Raw genomic sequence first — 19200 nt, 5'->3', positions numbered from 1 at the left:
TTCAATTTACTCCTAAAATCGTCTCAATTTCTAATGGACCTAAAAGGGTCAAAATGAAATGTGCAGCAGAATCCAGAGAAACATATTAGCTGTTTAGCATTTTTTTCGGTCTCTAAGCCTGTCCATTTAAAAATGAATCCTTTTGCCTTATAAGCTCTCAGATGACGGGCAGAACCCAAATAATTGTAGGTCTCTAGATACAAAAACGGTTGCTAGACTTATGAGCTCCTTAGATTTCTTTATCTCCATTTCCCTGCATCACATGGTTGTGTAAAAAGCTCTTCAATAATCCTTTTTATACCAAACAGTCTTTCAAAAAAAATTTTTTTTTTAAAAGTGCACAAATCGGAGATTTGGTTGCTGATTTCTGATCTCTGCTTTTGTAAAGCTCTGACCTACTGATTAAGGACTTGTTACATTTTTCTTAAGAAACTGTAAACCACAAAGCACTTTTCTCAGTATATGCCTTATTGAAATTTGACCCATTTAGCTATGAAATGTTTATAGAACAATAAAACAAGTACAGCCTAAAGGATTAATATAGTAAAGTGGAGGTAATTCTGCAAACAAAACCAAACTGAAAATAACTACAGCATGTCTCTTGTTTAAAAAGATTATAGCTCACAATCTATAATCTTGTAGTCCATCAAAAGATATTCTGATATTTTTTCAACAAGATCATTTCAAAATGCTAAGCAGCTGAAATAAAATGAGCTTTGTGCGATATTAGCGAGGTTAGCATTACTAACTGTAAACAACAGTCCCTGTCCGTATTCCTTGTAGAGTAAAGCTCGATTTATGCCTCAGGCACGCACGTTTCACGCCGAAATGAGACGTGCGAACAACGACTGCGGCATCTATGCTCCGTGCGGCTTTTCCTCTAAATTAGCACTATTTTCCTAGACTCTAGAGGGCAGCGTTGTGCTCCTACGCCAAGTGTACTACATCCAACTACAGGTAGAAGTAGAAAACACAGCCATCTCTAATACTTTAAAGCCTCTTACGTTCTTCCAGGAGTGACGACGATTTCTGTCCAGGAATTGTTAACAATTGGTTGATCGCAGTGATCTTTATGAGCCGTACCATTAAGGTGTCTATATTTACAAAGGAGTGCTATTCGAAACTTTTGGGGGCGTGGTAGCAGGCTTAAGTTGACCTGTGGTGATCTTTTCAAACTCACAGTAAAGCTAACATTTCCTAACCCAGAATGTCCAGTGAGAGAAGAAGTGAACTATTCAAAAGGATGAAACCCTATGAGGTGACACATTCAGCCTGCTGTTATCTGCTAAGAGCATCCCCCTTGTTTTAAAGTGACAGCCTGATTGAATAGCTGCCATTCCCTCTGTAAAAAGTTTCTCTTTAAGCTTTTGTGCTTCTACTACCTTCATTTATAAACACCTCCCTGATTCTGGAAACATCTGAGTCCTCTTAATGCAGTAACTTCCACACTGAGGAGTGTTGGTGTCACATTTGTTGCCACATATAACAACATAACACAGATTAATCTAGCTTTAGTAATGAAATACCATTAAAGGAGTACTTACTACATAATGCCAGCTTATTATTCAAGTAAAACATTTTTTGTCACCTTTTCCCAACAATTCATCCTTAATAACACCAATGACCACTAAATAGCAACTTTTCTCAACATGCCGCAGTAATCAGCAGCATCGCGTTAAACAAACTGGTTCAATCAAACAGATCAACCTCACGCGTTCCAAGTAGTTCAGCTGTCGAACTTCTCTGTTGATGCGAAGTTCACTACAATTTCAAAACAGCAAAACTCGAGGCTTCAGCCAAGCAAGCAGACCTTTTACCGCCCACCCTGCATCCTGATATGGACCGTTACAGGCGGCGGAGCACCAGGCTACGCACTGACACTGGATAACTCACCTGCAGTGTCTCAATCTGCTTTCTGATGCTGTTGTTAGACGGCATCTGGAGCGAGTCAACGTCAGAAAACATAAGTGACAGGAAACAAAGAATGTGGGGTTCGGGGAGGGACACATGCAAGTTATTAACAAAAACAGAACAAATATGACAAGAAAAGCACAAACTAACTTCACTGTTGTGAAAATGACATGAGAGCCACAATGAACTGTTCAACATGCCCCTTGGGGATCAAGTTGCATGTTAGTATAACAAGATTACAGTTCATTTAGGTTCAGTTAAATGCATTTCAGTGTCGAGAGCATATTTTAGTGTATGAATGCGAAGGAAACTAGGGTGTGTGCTCCAGTTTGGAAATCAGACAAGGAGACAAAGAAAACAGACAGGGGTGGCTTCAACAGAAAGAAGATGACATGAAACACTCAGAAATTTATGCCAGCAGCGCCTGCCTCTTCGAGCCCACCAACAAGGAGCCACGGCCAACTTAACGTTTGATTCAAACCCAGATCCAACACCCTCAATATGTAAAATGTCCTCGTTTAACCCTGTGGGCACCAGGCTTTATGGATATAAATGTTGGTCGACGTTGGTAAAGGGGGAAATATTTCTCATCTTTTCAACTCAAGTACATTAGGTTTTAAATGAGTCCTTATATTTTGTGCATTTGCTTATATTTGCATTACATTTGATATAGAATGGCTGCTAATCAGGCGTAGAGAGAGTCATTTTGATCATGGACCGCTGTCAAGAGTACCCACAGAATTAAAGTCGTTGGATGGAGAAGTAAATTACTGAAATCATCAAACAAACAGACAAATCCATAGACTTGAGACACCCATTTTTAAATGCAGCAGGAACGCTAGAATAGACTGCCCAAATTGGCTGGAAATTACCATCACAATGAATGAATGACAACTGCATTTCAACGTCCCATTAGATCAAACAGCATCCACATTGAGGCGATCAGTGTTTAGAGGAGGAGAGGCTCATTGAGTCTGTCAGTCAGTTAGCGATTTGGTCAATCAGTCGCTGGGTTCAACGGTCAGGAACAAGAGGAAGATAGGCATGATCTGTTTTTAATTGGTTTACAAGAAGTCAATAAAAGACCTGAGGTAAAACAGCACTTGAGATGTGATCGCAAGCACGCTGTGGCGTGTTGGGCTTTGCAAACCTTTACGGTGGCCTTGAGACCGAGTTGGCAACAGCAACTCGTTGTTTATGACACGTTTGCATTTTGCTCATTTAAACTCATACTGCATTTCTATACCAGAGATTAGTTAAAAAGGTGGAGTTTTTATGAAATCAAGTGCTATTCTGTTCAGATCTGCTTTATTGATAATTAAAGGGAAATCACATTATGATATTTAGACAAAAACACAGAGCACACTACTAAAAACCATAACCTACATAAATGCTAACTATGAGCTATCATAGCACCACTAGGTAATATGCAATGATATACATGCTTGCCGTTCATGCAACATAAACTGAGTATAGGAACATACAGCCAAGTAGTTTGATTCTTGCTACAACTTCAAATATTGAAAACGCTCAACTAGAGTTGCTAAAAACTGTAATGAATCTGTAATAAAGTGTACTGCCGTCTATAGTGTCTTTTAAAATGATTTAATTAGAGAAAGGTTACGGGTCTTTCTGAAACGAATTTGGTGTAAACTCTGTGGTTGTCAGTACCTTGAGGTGTGAGAGGCAGTTCTGGAGGAAGATGTGCCAGTTGTTGAGGAAGAACTGCTTCTGACTCACACACAGCAAGCATGTTACCAGGGGATAAAGAGCCTGGGGAGGAAGAAAACAAACAGTATCAGCATTAGATAATGACTTGTTTATTGGGTCGGAAATATCTCTACGGACATGTTGGGCTGTTTATTATTACCAAAGAGTGCTTCTTTCTGGAACTAAGGTCAAACGTTGTCTGGTAGAGCATCTCCACAAACGTTTTTAAGCACGGCACGTTGACTTCATTTTTCACCGCCTGAGAAGGAGTAAAACATTCATCTTAAAATAAAAAATGACATTCGACTTCCATGCAAACAGAACAGAAGTATAGTGGGCCCAATGTTACTTACAGCTGCGACAGGAATGAGGATTTCAACAAAAAGACCAGCTAGAGCATGCTTTATGTCTTTATCCTTGACTTCAAGGAAATACTGGGCACACTCCTACAAAGACAAGGACAGAATAAATGTAAAGAATAATAGAGGATCTGTGTAAAAACCTAGACAATGTGGTCTAGACAGAGAAGCAGAGATAATTTAAATCAGCTGATTTTACACTTGAAACCAAGAAACAAAAAGAAAAAAAAAACACTAAAAAATAGATAACAACCACCCAGAACTACCAGGTCACACCAACAACGCTTCTCAGAGTGGAAGTCATCACTGAGTGGAGAACGCTGAGATTTAGCCAATTTAATCACCAGCCAGGAGTTTAAAACCCGGCCAGCCGTTCTTTCTGGCTGATCGACTTTAAACGAACAGAAAGCTGAAAATATTACTGCAAAGTTGCTATGTTATGCTTATAATGAGTCCAGTTCTGTCCATCAGGGAACAAGCTGCATTAGGAAATGTTGGCAACCCTTTTGAAATGAGTAAGGGTCTCCTACATATTAAGCACTTTGTTTTGCTTTACTACAAACATAGTATTGCTAAGACAGTAACATTTTCAATTTACCCAGAATGTAGTAACATAGATTGTTATCATTTAATGTTCCTAAAGAGAAATAAGAATTTTGGTTAATTTCTACGAGGGCTTAATTTTATTTGGAAGCAGCTAAAGGTGTAAGTAAATACTGTAATTCAGATTAACTCTCATAAACACATATTCTCCATGACTATTAAGAAAACTTTCTCAGCAGCCTTTTAATCTCCCGTTTTGTTGTTTAAGACACTGAAATACTGAAATCTGCCTAATGTTGGCTTGTGAGGAGGAATAAGGATTCCTACACAGGATATAAGAAGGAAATAACTGACATCCTACAAATACGCAACATGATATCGGAATAAACTAATTAGGAAAAAGTAATACTGATGTAACACTTTTTTACTCAATGGCAGAGAATGGAAATAAAGTTGTTGCATTCATAATTCGTGGCAACATCCAAGACAGACTACAGTTTCGGAAAACTTCGACTGTTGTAACAATGGAAAAACAAAAACAAAAAAGACTGAGGGAAGCAAGCAAGGCAAACTAATGCATACACTACAGGAAAATTATACATAAAGCTAATATTTTACCTGCATGAATTGAAAAGAAGCCTCAAAGTCCTCCACAGGATACATTTTGACCCGAAAGAACTTCATGCCCATGATGAGACTGATGATGCTCTGCACTACGTAGGGACTCTGCTCTTTTTGCCGTAGCTCCTTCAGTTCTGTGATGAATTTCTTCCTCACTGCCTGGAACCTGAAAAAACAAACACATTATGCTAATTAAATAATCCCACCATAATTAAGGAGTTAGTAAGAGAAGTGGTGTTAAAAATAAAAACAGGTTACGAAACAATAAAAAAGCGATTAAGGGACTGGGCACATGCCTGAAGTTATACTTCAGCACACTCACTTTGACTGAGTAAGAACTCCTATGACCTCAGCATACAAGTCTGCAATGATGTGCACGTTCCCAGTGTTGGGCCCACTGTATCTGCAAAAGATTAAAAGGTGTGTATTCAAACCTTGAACTCTAGCATTAATTATCATGGTAACCTCTGGAATTACGCTTACTTACCCCTCTTTGTGTTTAAAGTGCTTGAACGCCAGGTTTAGAACTTCATGTACTAAAACATCCGGCACTGGATGAAGAGGAATCTGTGGCGTAAACATGGCATCATTAGTCTTATTAGAAGCATTGATAGTCCAGTCTTCTTTCTCTTTGCAGCCCCATCAGTGTCCTCCCTGCATTAGCAAAGCCAAGGACAACACCGCTCGGGTCTCCAAGGACTGGCCTCCTCCTCAGAATGGAGCTTTGATTTGAACAATCTACTTTAGAAACACTCTCAGCTGGAAGTTGGTATGTCGCCAGCCACTGCATTTATTATCTCTGTTCCCATGCAGGAAAAGTCATCGGGGCAACATTAGTGAAAGTCTGAGCTACAAAGCATAAAGACACCTAGTAAAAAAAATAAACATCTTAGTTTACATATCACTGGTGATCAGCATATTGATCAAATAAACAGCCACAGTAGCTGATTAGAACACAGTGAGAAGTACTTCTGAATGGTCTGTGCAAGCCTAGATCTGAAACCATACAACGACAAATGCAACACTGAAAGCGGACACGACAAACTACATACAATAAATAAAGGCTACTACGCACAAAATATTAGTTGAGAATTGAAGCAGATATTGCAAAAAATTTAAAAGGATATTTTCCTGAAGTAATCAAATTTACAAGCATTCGTAGAAACTTTGGTACAATACACTAACCCATATTTTTTTAAGTTGTTTGCCACAAAACCAGAAAATACTTCATAAGTAGTGAATATTATTTAACTGAAGCATTAAAATAGGATCCCTCACCTGTTTAAGAACTTCCACTGAAACTAAGCAAAAAATAAAATCTATGGCTAAGTCCCGTCGTTCTAGGAGGTAATCTTTATCCCGGTGCTGTTCATCTCTGCAAAGCAGCAAAAACATTCATTGTACACAAAGTCATTTTAGGTACACAATTCATTTGTTCAAGGAGAGAAAAAAAAGAGAAGATAGGAACCAAGAAAGGATGGTTTTACCCTTTTGATTTTGTACTAGAGCGAGGTCGGTACTCATAAGGCTCGTCTTCATTGCCGCTCTGCCGCCGGTACCAGTCGAATAGTGTGCGCAGGAGGGAGGGTAGACAGTGTTCTGCTATTGAGCTCATAGAGCTTATTAACTGAAACGACATTTGGAAAAAAAAGGTAAAATTTCAGAACAACATTTTTGTAAAAAGCTAAATATGCAAGAACTTCCTGAAAGATAGCCAAACAATAACATTCATGGGCTTCTAGGAGCATTAATAAAATATCTAGCCATAATTAAAGATGACATGTTGGCAGCACTATTACATAACTAAAGGCAAGGTTTTTACATTAGACACCTCCACATAAACCCTGATTAAACCATTTAGAGAAAACTTGCAGCCTTCCTTTAAATGGATGGATTTAGCAAATCTACTTATAAATATGCTTTAAAAGGGTGTCCAGTTTGCAGAAACTTTAGAAATCAAGAACCAAACCTATTAAGGATAAGTACAAAAGAGGAGGGCAAAGAAAAATTGGTGCCTGTGTCAAAATCAGCAGCATAACCTTGCAAAAGCATTCACTCCCCTTAACTTTCTCACAGTTTGTCACATTACACCCAGAAACTTCTGTTTATTTGTAATTTTTGTTACACGATAACCCTGGTCTGGTAAGCTACGATCAACATTACCCGAAGTGATTTACATACAAAATGCTGGGTGTCACAACACCAACACTGCCTACTGGCCCTGAAGCTACTGTCCCCACAGTAAAACATGGCGGTGGCAGCACTTTGCTGAGGGTAAAATAAACCTGGAAAACAGCATATTATAGAGGCTGCAAAAGAGCTGAGAGTGAGGAGGAGTTTTGCTTTCCAGCAGGACAATAACCCAAACCAGCCTGAGCTTCCATGAAATAGTTTAGAGCAAAGCATTGTCATAAATAAGAACAGCTAAGTTAAAGCAATCTGAGGCAAAACTTCTAAATTGCTGTTCACTGGTAAATAGGAATAGGCAAAACTTTAAGGCTAAGATACCCCCAAAGAGTTGCAGCTGCAGTTCTCAGATATTTGAACTTTGAAACCCATGTTTCATTTTCCTTTCTCTTCAAAACTATACTTTACTGTGTGCTGGTCTTTGCCATTAAATCCCCCTGAAACACACTAAGGGTTCTGGCTGTAACTTAAAACATGAAGAATGGGAGGTGACTACTTTAAAGGACGATTTTTAGCCAATAAACAATACAGGAAGTAGAGTGGTCAGTGCTGTTTAAGGGTTTACGTATATTCTGGCGAGTCTAAGGGCCGGCACAGTGCAGAGGAGGCAGTGCGTGATGGACGATGGGCAGAAGAGTTATGCAACTCCTCCCTCTGCCCTTATGGCGCTGGCCAAATACACTTCAGCACCCGATGCAGATTTACTGCCGAGGATGACACAGCGATTCTACACACTCACTTTCGCGCTCTATATGCCCGTTTTCTCTCTCTCTCTCTCACTCACAATGGGGACGGCTGGATCTATACCATATCCTCGCTGGCTTTTGTGTTTTGCTGAACAAAGCATTCAGCAGCGGGCCGGCCTATTGTACAGAGATCTGCAGCAGCTGCAGAAGAGGGATAGACAGCCCATTGAGTGGGGGATTGATTGGAGACTCAAATGCTGCATACACATTCAGAGGTGAGGGAGTAGTTGCTGCTGAGGGGCAATGACGGTGGCACATTTATGCATCCATATGGGACGTCGGGTCTCAATGATGGTCATTATGGGATGCGCTTCGACTGGAGGAGCGAGCTCTGTCCAGGGAGTGGAGGTTTTCAAAAGGACATCCCACTCTGTGCACATCACTTTAGTCATAAACCATAGGGTTAAAGTCTATGACTAAATGTAAACCTTCTCATTGTTTCTTTACCCACCAAGTTATGCACATGTACCGAGGTTTAGAAAGGCTGGTCAGAGACTTCTAACAGCGAGTTAGAGGACTAATCAGACAAACTTCTATGTTCTGCAAGCGGACACCGACACAACTGGAGCTCTGGCGGATTGCGTAGTTCCCCTTTAAAAGAGTCTCTTTGTGTTAAGTGCTTTGGGTATTGTTGTTTAAAAGCACAGTTCTCAACAGCGCTGACCTGATCAAATTGTGCATCTTCTCCCCTCTGGAGAGATCGGGATAGTGGTTTCTCCTAGCGAAAAACACAGAGGAAAATAAAGACAAATAAGGGTTAGGGTTATTACAGCAAACCTTCAGTCAAGCAGCTTTTCAAAAATAGAAACGATGTAGAGGAATAACATGAGTCTCTACTCTCAACGCTCTCCCATCATGCCAGTTGATCCCCCATTTAACCCACTATTCAGAAATTACTTGGAGACCCCAAAAGGCTGCATCTCTTTATAATTTCCTGTCTTCGTGACTTTATCTTTCACAGTCTTCGTGAACTCACCAGCGGCTCGGCCATCACCATCTCGATCTTCTTCTCGGCAAGCACGGCAAACTCCGCAAACAGACTCTTGATGACAAACTCCCCAGGCTTGAGCTCGGGGTCGATGGTGATGCTCGACATGGCGGCGATGCTGTGTTTCTCCCACGCGAGGGGAGTCACCGAAGAGGGGGCCCGCCGTCTAATCACGCTGCCGCTGACTGGTGGAGAAGCTGCAGAGAAGCCAGAGGGGGTAGAAGGTCAGGGAACAGTGCGGTTCGGTGTCGAGGCAGCGGGACCAGAGGAAGGGCAACGCTCTCGTAAAGGTATAGAAAGTTGTCTGAAAGTTCACGTATATGTTATAAAGGAAATATGTGTATGTATTTTTGGTAATATGTTAAACTAAAAGGCAGTGATAAAAAACGGCCAGTTTTACTTTGAGCTGCTCCGTCTGGTGATGAGCAGGTTAAATATGAAATATTAATTTTTTTCCCCCCCAAATCTGCATTTAATGCATCAAAAATCTCTTTGGTCTGGAAAAACATCAACAAACATCCTAAAAGAGGTGTTATCTGTGAATTTAACTTTAACATTATGTCTTGACTTGTATCTGTGTTGTGTGTGAACTCTGAGCCAGTACCTCACCAAAATACCCTTATGGGAGCATATAATGACAAAAAAGATTCGTGATGTGTCGTTCTGAAAGACTTGAAAGATCAAGCTAGGTTTAAAAACGTACACTCTGTATCATGTTGCAACTTCCTAAGTTTTGGCTGGATTCTAAAATGATAAGATTAAGGAACCTGCAGCAATTTCTTTTTCTTCTATGGTCAATTTAATTAAATGAAAACAAAGTTTGTGTAATTGGTTATGTGTTATAGTTCTTAAAAAGAAAATCAGAATTAGTCTCTAGGTGTTGCTAAAAGAATCAAGATAAGAAAGCTAAATAAAAAGACATTTCGATGGCAGGAACCTCGAAACAAAAAAGCCAATTTAAAGTATTTTTTTAAACTGCAAATAACCAAAATATCTGAAAAACAATAAGAACAATTCCCACAAAATCCATTTCATAACTTGCAGATAAAATATATTGTGATAACTATAAAAAAAAAACTATATCAAAGGTTTATATGCTGTTCTTGGAGAAAATGTAAATAGTAGGAAATATTTTAAGTGTATATTTGAAACTTTGGAAGATTTCCGAATTGGTTATCTTTATTCAGATCTAATAAAATTCTTACGTCTGCTAAACAAATTAAGACCTACAGCCACCAGGTCAGTCAATTTACCACGAATAAAGCCAGATTTTTTTAAAATATATAAACAACTAAATGTTCTTAAGCCAACTCGAGCCAACTGGTGGCTGACTACAAACACAGGTCCACATGTTCACTGTAAGCCTTTAATTTACTGAAAAATAAAGAAGAAATCTTCATGTGTATGATGAATTAAAGCTGGAACTTTGCAGCGTTTGTGAGTCAGAGAGATAAAGTTTGTTTTTATCCAATGTTAACACTTATGAAATGGCTTTGTAAAACTAAAAGGTCATTTATGGGGGTGAGGCATGAAAAAATGTGTGTCTAACAAAGTTTTATTTTAGTTTGATGAGCCATTTCTGACATTAGGTCATCATACGTCCGCTGATGAGATTTCGGTTCCTGAGCTTTTCTCTGCATTACTTCTGCTTTCTTTGTTTAGCATTTTATTTTTGATGACACAAGAAAAGATGCTCTGATACCAAATAAGCTCAACAACAGTCCTTCAGCTTTTGTTAAGTACTTGTAAACTAGCTTAGGGTTTTTTTCTAGGTACTATGACAGCATGTGTCACGGTTTCCACTAAGACAGAGGGAAAAAAAAATTATATAACACAATGTTCAATATTAAATATGGTTTAAAGGGTGACTGTTGACATTTTCCTTTTTTCCCCCTGAAAATACAAATTAGTTCAGTCTCACCAATGTTATGTGGTCCATTTCAAACTATTACATATTGCAAGTATAACTTTCTATTAAAAAATATATACTTTTATTTTTTCCTCTGACAAAAATGTCCTACTTTAATACATATCCTTACCACCCTAAGATGATAAAATGATGGTAAGAAACAGGTAAAATCTGTATAAATACTAAGGGAACTTATGAGAACAAGGGAACATTGACACGAGATAACCCGGTGGGGGGAAAAAGAAACGCTCCAACGGCTGTACTTTGATTAGCTTCCTTCCTGAAACAAATCTATGTGAGGTTGGTCACAACATTTGCATGTGGTTCAGATTATTTGCTCTTCCTATTCAAATTATGCAAATCTCAGGGGTTTTACTTTGGGTGCCTAGAGCTGTCTCAAAAACCTTGAACCCCCCTGTGGCTCTACTTCTTCGATAAGCAATCTTTTCTCGATCTCTTAACCAAAAACAGAATCACAAAGCCTGGGCCGTTCGGGTCCTCGATGACACTAGACATGCATGTTCCTGACGTTTTGCCTGTTGAACAAGTCTAAATGAGAAGACTGGGGCACTAGCAGACTTCCCGACGTGGTGACAGACTACAGGCTCCCACATACTCGGCCGTACTGAGTGCATACTGTGAGCTGGGCGGACTCTGCGCTGACTCTCCGCGGATATCTCAACCTTCATAGACGAGCGTACTACTACCTACATTTCTTGTGGCAAATTCACAGACTTTCTGCCAGTGGGACAAAGCGGTGGAACGGATGGTAAAAAGTGTGATCAGCTAGAACCTGGAGCCGTTTCTTTGAGAACAGAGAGGGACTGATGCTGCGCGTCCTTGCGACCGCCTGCTTGAGCAGCTCAGCGCATCAAGCTCGGTGTCACATATAAAACAGGTCGATGTGAAGACTTCTTGCCTCTGAAAAGTTTAGTGTGACAATGCATATGCGGCTGTGAAAACTGTGCTCTACATGTATCTCTGTGTGGGGGCCTTAAGGATCGCCTGACTTTTTGGATCAGACCAGCCCTGTAGAACCAGTGCTAAGCAACATCTCAAAATATCTAAATTCCCTTAAAATCAGTTTAGTTTTTTTTGATCAAAGACGCTTGTGGGCTTTTCACATACGCCACCCACACATGAGGTGCTCCGGTCACATATCAGACTGATTGATAATGAAAGAGACTGGGGACAGTCACTATTAATAAGCCGCGGCAACACTTCACTGTTTGAAGTAGGGTTTTCCTTTTCTACATTAATGGCTTCCTGGACTCATTTTTTAAATCCTTTGTCTTCTCAGATGAGAATGTATGACTGTTCATTTCCATGAACACACTGTCCCTCATCTTTAACCTGAAGGTGGCCAGCATACCTGTGCTGCAACATTTACTTGAGATTAGGATAAGATTCCCTATTGCCTGCTCTTCAGTTTTGCTTGTGTTTGGTTAGTTCAACCTTAAGCCGGATATACACTGGATGAGTTTTGGCCCTTTTCGGGCCGATTCTTCAGTCGTGTGAGAATCTTTTGGATCGGGATGAGTTTCAGCTTGATCGTGCGTCCTGCGTCGTGTAGTATGCGGGGGCTAACGAGGGGCAATTCGCCTCTCATGACAACCCCCCGATCAGGAATGCGGTACCGCGCGCGAGCTATTTTTAGAAACACAACGTCACGATGACGTCACATCACGTGGTACGCAGTGGGGCAAACTTCGGAAAGCCGCCGTTGTTTCGCTGTAAGAGACGTGCGTTAGCCTAGGTTTTACTCGGTAAACGACTGCTTTTTCCAAATCTAAGACCATGGTTTTTAAACATTGTTGCTATGGAACGGGCAACAGCGACTCGAGTTACGCTGATCGGCCGCATATGAAGGATGTTTTCTTCAAGACTGCCAAGGAGAAATGTGTGCGCTTGGAACACCGGGGCGGTCGGCCTACACAACAGTTCAACCCGGAAAAAGTTACCAAATTCAAGTACATATGTAGCAAGCATTTTGTCGGAGGAAAGGGCACAACCGAAAAACATCCTGACCCAATTCCAGCGACATCAAGTCAAGGTAAGAGTATTTTGGTGGCCGACATGTTAATAAAGTAGCGCCTGCTACCATGATCGCATATAGGCTATCATGGTAGCAGGCGCTAACATGATAGCCTGCTACCAGGCTTACTCAAAAACATTTCAAATGAGACAAACATTAAACATATACCCATTCCTGGACGGTGATTGCAAACAACAACAAAAAAAAAAAAAAAACGGCCGACGCTGCCATGATCGCCGCGCAGGAAAAAAAAACAAAGCTTACCGTTCGATCAACTCGGCCAGTTTTCCGTCTTTTTAAGCCCTCGAACCTCAAGCCATCGTTTGAGCTGAAGGTTGGTGTGTTCTTCCACAGTGCGACCAGTAATCCGTGTGCCTGGGACATCGTCTTGGGAAAGTTTAACGGCTGTAAAGTCGGTCATATCTGTTATCCGTGCGTTCTCTCCTGTATGCCCTACCTAAGCGGCAAAAGGGGCGTTGCTCTTGAGACGGTAACGTCACGTGCGCGGTACCGCATTGGACGGTCGGTTGAAAATCAAACATTTTTGAAATTCAGTCGGGTCTGCAAAGGAGGTCATCAGGGCTGGCTTTTCCCTCTATTCAGGACTTGTTCAGGTCTCGAGTCAGGAAAAGCAGCTAACATCTCTGCAGACCCCACACATCCTTGACACAAACTGTTTAAACTTTACCTTCAGGTCCGGGCTACAGAGCGCTACTTGCTAACACCAGCTGCCAGAAACAGTTTCTTCCCCCAGGCAGACAGAGTACCCGGATCAATACCATGCTTTTTTGCACCATGTCTTTCTCTTTTGTAAAAAGACTGCGTACATTTACACATATTTTAAAAATCTATATTTTCTACATATTTATACTTTTGTTTTTGTGTTCATTGGGAGCAAAGTTGAACCGAAGTCAAATTCCTTGTTTGTGTGCACAATCTTGGCCATCTGACAGGGTGGTCAGCAACACTGGGGCCCCTCAGGGGACTGTCCTCCCCCCCTTCCTCTTCACCCTTTTCACCTCAGACTTCAACTATTGCACTGAGTCCTGCCACCTTCAGAAGTTTTCTGATGACTCAGCAATAGTTGGCTGCATTGAAAAGGGTGATGAGAGGGAATATAGGACTGTGGTGGGCAACTTCGAACCATTTGCAGCTCAAGGTGACAAAGACTAAGGAGCTAATAGTTGATCAGAGGAGGACAAAAACACCTGTGACCCCTGTTTCTATCCAGGGTGTCCCTGTAGACACTATGGAGGAGTATAAGTACCTGGGAGTGTACTTTAACAATAAGCTGGACTGGACTAGAAACACCGAGGCCGTCTACAAAAGAGTCCAAAGCCGACTCTTTTTCCTGAGGAGGCTGAGGTCTTTTAACATCTGTGGGACGATGCTGAGGATGTTTTATGAGTCTGTTGTTGCTAGTACGATACTCTATGGTGTCACATGCTGGGGCAGCGGGCTGAGGGTCGCTGACAACAACAGACTGAACAAACTGATCAGGAGGGCCGGTGATGTGGTGGGGGAGGAGCTGGACCCTCTGACGACCGTGGCAGAGAGGAGGATGCTGTCCAGACTACAGTCCATCTTAGACAATGTCTCACACCCTCTCCACGACACACTGATCCAGCAGATGAGCTATTTTAGCAGAAGGCTCCTCTTACCCAGATGCACCACTGAGCGCCACAGGACATCATTCCTGCCTGTGGCCATCAATCTCTACAACACCTCCCTCAGTGATTCAGCCCCCCCCCCCCCCTTAACTGACATTTACTCATTCTTTACACTGTTCTTGCACAAGTCACTATCACTTTATTTGGATCTATTGTTATACATATGTATACAAGTATATATATCTCTGGGATTATTAAAGTATGTCTGATTCTGATTAAAGCCGATTCTGATGTTGTTGCTGTCAGTCATGCCTCCAAAACCCCTATTTTATTTTATCCTTGCGTGCTTCAACCGTATAACTAAACCCATCAACAGCTCTAGGTATAAGGTCAGACAGCAACATTTCCTTCTATTCAACTGGCACATTGTAGTGTTTGAGAATTTATGTTTGAATACGGTACAACTTCCACTCTGGTTCTCAATAGTCCAACTCCTGCCAATAGTAAACTGACCCTTTACCTCTTCCCCTCGCAGGAAAGGCCTTTTTCTGTTTCTTCCTAGTTGCCACAGAAACCCTTCTTTATTCAAAACCGTTCAAACAATGAAGAAGAGAAGTGCAGGGAAATGTTAATTAACCAAAAACAGCAATTATGGCTAAAATATGTAAATTCTGTTTACCAAAATCAATTTCCAAACGCTTCTACGTATACACATAATTGTTCATAATATGAAGATTTGGCCCTCATAACATAAGGAACATCTTTATTGTTCCACAATGGGGAGATATAAGCATGAAAACACAAACAGAGTTGCACAATAGATCAGTAATATGCATGACAAGCCAATTTAAAGTTAAGTCCTGGCAGATTCTTAGCTTAGTTTAACTGTAGATAATTTGTTGATTCTAAAAGTGAATCTACTTAAACAACTTCCACATGTTTCCAATCTAAACCTTCAAGATTTTTTAAGGTAGTTTTTACCCCCCGGTGTGATTGCTGATTGCAAACAGTGGTCAACAATACCCCGATTTCATGAAATTCTGAGAAGAGAACTATGTTTGACATTTAAACCAAACACATGTAGAGAAAACTGGGTTTAGTGCCCAAAAGTAAAAAGATCCCACTGGCCAATAAAAGCAGCAAAAGGCTGCTTGTATTTCTCTATTAGAAACTCAAAAACCACAATGAAAACAATATTTTCAATGCTGCAAACAAACAGAGAATGCCATCTTATGAATAGAAAGCAATGTAAAAATAGACTTGAAAAATGTTTCTGTTTCCAGACGGTACAAGAACCCTGTTCACACCGCCACAGCAGAAAATAGCTATGCTTACTTTTGCTTCGGGTAGAAAGCCAGCTCCATTGCAGACAGCAGCAGTTGAAACAGTGGATTCACATGAAGTAAAAACTAAACATAGAAGCCCAAAATGATACCTTATCTGAGAAGCTAATGAGGAAGCTCTTGCCCTTTGTGATCAACAACCTTACATGTAGAAACACGCAGAAAAGCCAAACCTTTAACTGCCCTGATTTATTCCAGATTTGCTGAACAAGGCGCATACTGAGCTTGCATGAAATATTTTTTTTACTCAAATGTTCTGACTGAAATATAACAAGTAGTGAAAGGCTCAGAGTGAATGAAAAGTGGAAAGTGATGGGGTATGGGATGATAGCAAGTGTCAGTTCTGTTGTCATTATGGTATCTAGCAGCACAGAGGGCCTTTCAAGCAATTCCCTCTTTGTTTACTGTGCCCACTAACAGCCAAATGATGTCATATAGCCTGCTCCTGATATCCAATCGCTGGGGTGTTCTATACCCCCTCCATGCTTTCTTTTCTCTTCCACCACAGGCAAACTGGATTGTTGACTGCTTCACACAAGTGAGCAAGCCTACATTGTACTTTTCCGATCAACAGCAAGAGGAAAAACAAACTTTTTCTGGGCCCAGTGCCTGTAGTCCCCTCTCAACCCCTCCCGTTTTCTCCCTGGGACATGCCAGTCATTTGTGGCATGCCAAGCTAAGAATCCTGCTAAACCCAACCCACAGAGAACACATCTTTGAAAATAAAAAAATAAAATAATGCTGAGAAAATTTCACAACATTTTAGACCAGGGCCAAAACTCAATTTGCAATTTTTGCTTTGCAAATGCAAAACAGAAAAACAAGCACGGATTAGAGCATTGGGCCCAGTTTCTTCTTTTGAACAGTTTTAACATGCGACCACAGATTTTAGCTGAATCCAATTTATCATTAAAACTTAGAATTAAGAAGTTATTTTTTAAGTTCTGAATTATTCCTACTGAACTCTGAGAAAACTTAAGTGTTTTAGAGTAGAGTCTGTAAAATAAGGGTTTTGGCAATATTTTACACCAACAACATTGTGCGGTGGGTAACATTTTAAATTGTACTGATCATCCTGATTAATTAGCCTTTAGCAATAGTCACTACGGTAAACAGAATTCTTCGTGTGCATTTAAGCACCATGTGTAATGTATTACACTAGAATACCAAAAGTACTCGCTCACCCATCCTAACCATCAAAATCAGGTGTTCCAGTGACTTCCATGGCCACAGGTGTAGTAAACCATGGCCCCTTAGTTCTGGTGAAAGGAACTCTGAATGCTTCAGCAGACCGAGAGTTTTTGGATAACTCCATGCTCCCAACATTATGGGGACAGTCAGGAGATTGCCCCTTCCTCTTCTAACATGACTGGGCACCAATGCACAAAGCAAGGTCCATATAGATGTGAATGAGTTTGATGTGGATGACCTTGACTGTCTTGCACAGACTCCTGACGCAACCCGATATAGCCAGGCCTCCTCGTCCAACATCAGCGTCTGACCACACAAATGTGCTTCTAGAAGAATGGTCCCAAATTCCCATAAACACACTCCAGAACCTGGTGGACAGCCTTCATAGACGAGCTGAAGCTGTTAGAGCTGCAAAAGGTGAACCAACGTAATATTGAAGCATATGGATTAGGAACAGGACGTCACATAAGTTCACATGTGAGTCAAGGCTAGTGAGCAAATACTTTTGGCAATATAGTGTATATTTGGTGCCACTTGTTCAATGGGTCATAAAATAATTTAGAAAGTCAGGAGGTGGTAATGTGGACAAGTCATTAAGTCAATTCAAATAAGTTGTTTTACTGTCAGAACAGGAGATATCAACAAGAATCAGCCTTTTTATTAAAATCTTGTTCTGGACATGAAAATAAAAGCTTTCATTTATGTAGCACTATGGGGATAGACTAATTCTGGGTCTATGTTTCATATGAACACAAAGCAAAAAGACACCAACAATTAAATTATTTATTTGTTTAGCAAGTATTTTTTCTTTTTCGTCTCTCATAAATAATCCCTTAACTCATCGCCACAATACAGCATGAGAGGGTAACCCAAAGTGCAACGTAGCCTGTTGCTACACGGAATATTTTCATCACACCGAAACCTGCAAATAAATACATTTCATTTACTGAACCTTTTCCAGAGAAAATGGTCACAAAGCTCTGTAGAAAAAACTAATAACCGCCCCTTATTATTGCAAGAACTCACAAGCTACAGCTAAAAGCGGTGAATGAAAATGCTTATCACATTCTGATGCATGAAGTCTACTAACCAGTCTCTGCAAGAGTTCCCTGGAAAATTAACTCCACATACGGTTACGCAACTATTACAGCAGTGGCTCCACCTTGTCACAGTTGAAACAAGCCCTCCCAAACGCCTGCTCAATTCCCCTGGCAGGACAACAAGAAACAACAGCCTATCACGCACACGCACACACACACACACACACACACACACACACACACACACACACACACACACACACATACAAACTGTTGGAATGTAGGGCCAAGAGTGCATCCAATTTTTTGAGACAAAAGAATTACTGCCAATGTTTATATGGCGTGGCTGTGCCAATTCAGCAATTATGTAGCAACATGCACAGTCCCTGGCAAGTTATTACTGGTTGGCGCTGCACTTTCAATACTCGAAAATAAAGGATACCTACAAAAGGTTTACAGTACGGTAAATGCTGACATTACAGCAGAGGTATGATGCCACCTAAATCAAAAATCTATCGATAAATGTTTGAACTTGAATGCAGCTCAAAAGTAACATAAGGAAGACCAAGGCTACAGTCCATTGTTTACTTGAAATTAGGTGCAAGGAATAAAATTTGCTTGTGCCGTCAACACCGAATGTTACAAAACAAGCATTTCGGGGATCTTGTCTGCAATTAATTACTTTTATTCTTTTACTTTTTAACTACCTTGTGGGAGAGAATATGTCCTTGAAAGCTTATCATGTGGCTCCATGCTTTCAGGGTTACAAAACCTGACAAGTTCAAGTCATAGCTCCAAAGTGTTTACTTAAAGAAAATGTGCCTCACTCAATGGGTCCACCAGAAATAAAGATTGGTCACATATTGGTGCTTATCAAGGTTATGGAGGTCAGGCCTCCACATGCTAGTCCAGGAGGAGAGTAGAGACAGAGATCAGCTGCACCTAGAATAACGAAAAAACTTTTAACATTTATATATTATGTATTTATCTGGTCACCCTTTATATTG

At 40.6% G+C, this 19200-nt stretch overlaps 1 protein-coding gene across 10 annotated transcripts in view; it reads right to left on the bottom strand.

Moving 5' to 3' along the window:
• The window catches only part of fryl (furry homolog, like), an 89763-nt gene that overhangs the window by 41339 nt on the left and 29224 nt on the right, over positions 1-19200 (bottom strand). For 7 of the 10 annotated variants that reach the window (XM_021315736.2, XM_021315737.2, XM_021315734.2 and 4 more), the window contains 11 exons: positions 9054-9262; positions 8742-8795; positions 6632-6771; positions 6423-6519; positions 5632-5711; positions 5467-5547; positions 5142-5310; positions 3975-4067; positions 3782-3880; positions 3583-3684; positions 1894-1938 (listed from right to left, as the gene is read on the bottom strand). In XM_021315736.2, coding sequence (XP_021171411.2) covers positions 1894-1938; positions 3583-3684; positions 3782-3880; positions 3975-4067; positions 5142-5310; positions 5467-5547; positions 5632-5711; positions 6423-6519; positions 6632-6771; positions 8742-8795; positions 9054-9173 — 1080 coding nt within the window. In that variant the 5' untranslated portion in view covers positions 9174-9262. The remainder of the gene's footprint in view (positions 1-1893; positions 1939-3582; positions 3685-3781; positions 3881-3974; positions 4068-5141; positions 5311-5466; positions 5548-5631; positions 5712-6422; positions 6520-6631; positions 6772-8741; positions 8796-9053; positions 9263-19200) is intronic. The other 3 variants (XM_021315735.2, XM_036141491.1, XM_021315739.2) reach the window with 1 other exon arrangement.

This window comes from Fundulus heteroclitus, chromosome 9, assembly GCF_011125445.2.
Source record: "Fundulus heteroclitus isolate FHET01 chromosome 9, MU-UCD_Fhet_4.1, whole genome shotgun sequence".
Taxonomy (NCBI): Eukaryota; Metazoa; Chordata; class Actinopteri; order Cyprinodontiformes; family Fundulidae; genus Fundulus; species Fundulus heteroclitus.
Note: the sequence above shows the minus strand (reverse complement) of the source record. Positions and strands in the feature narration are given on the sequence as shown.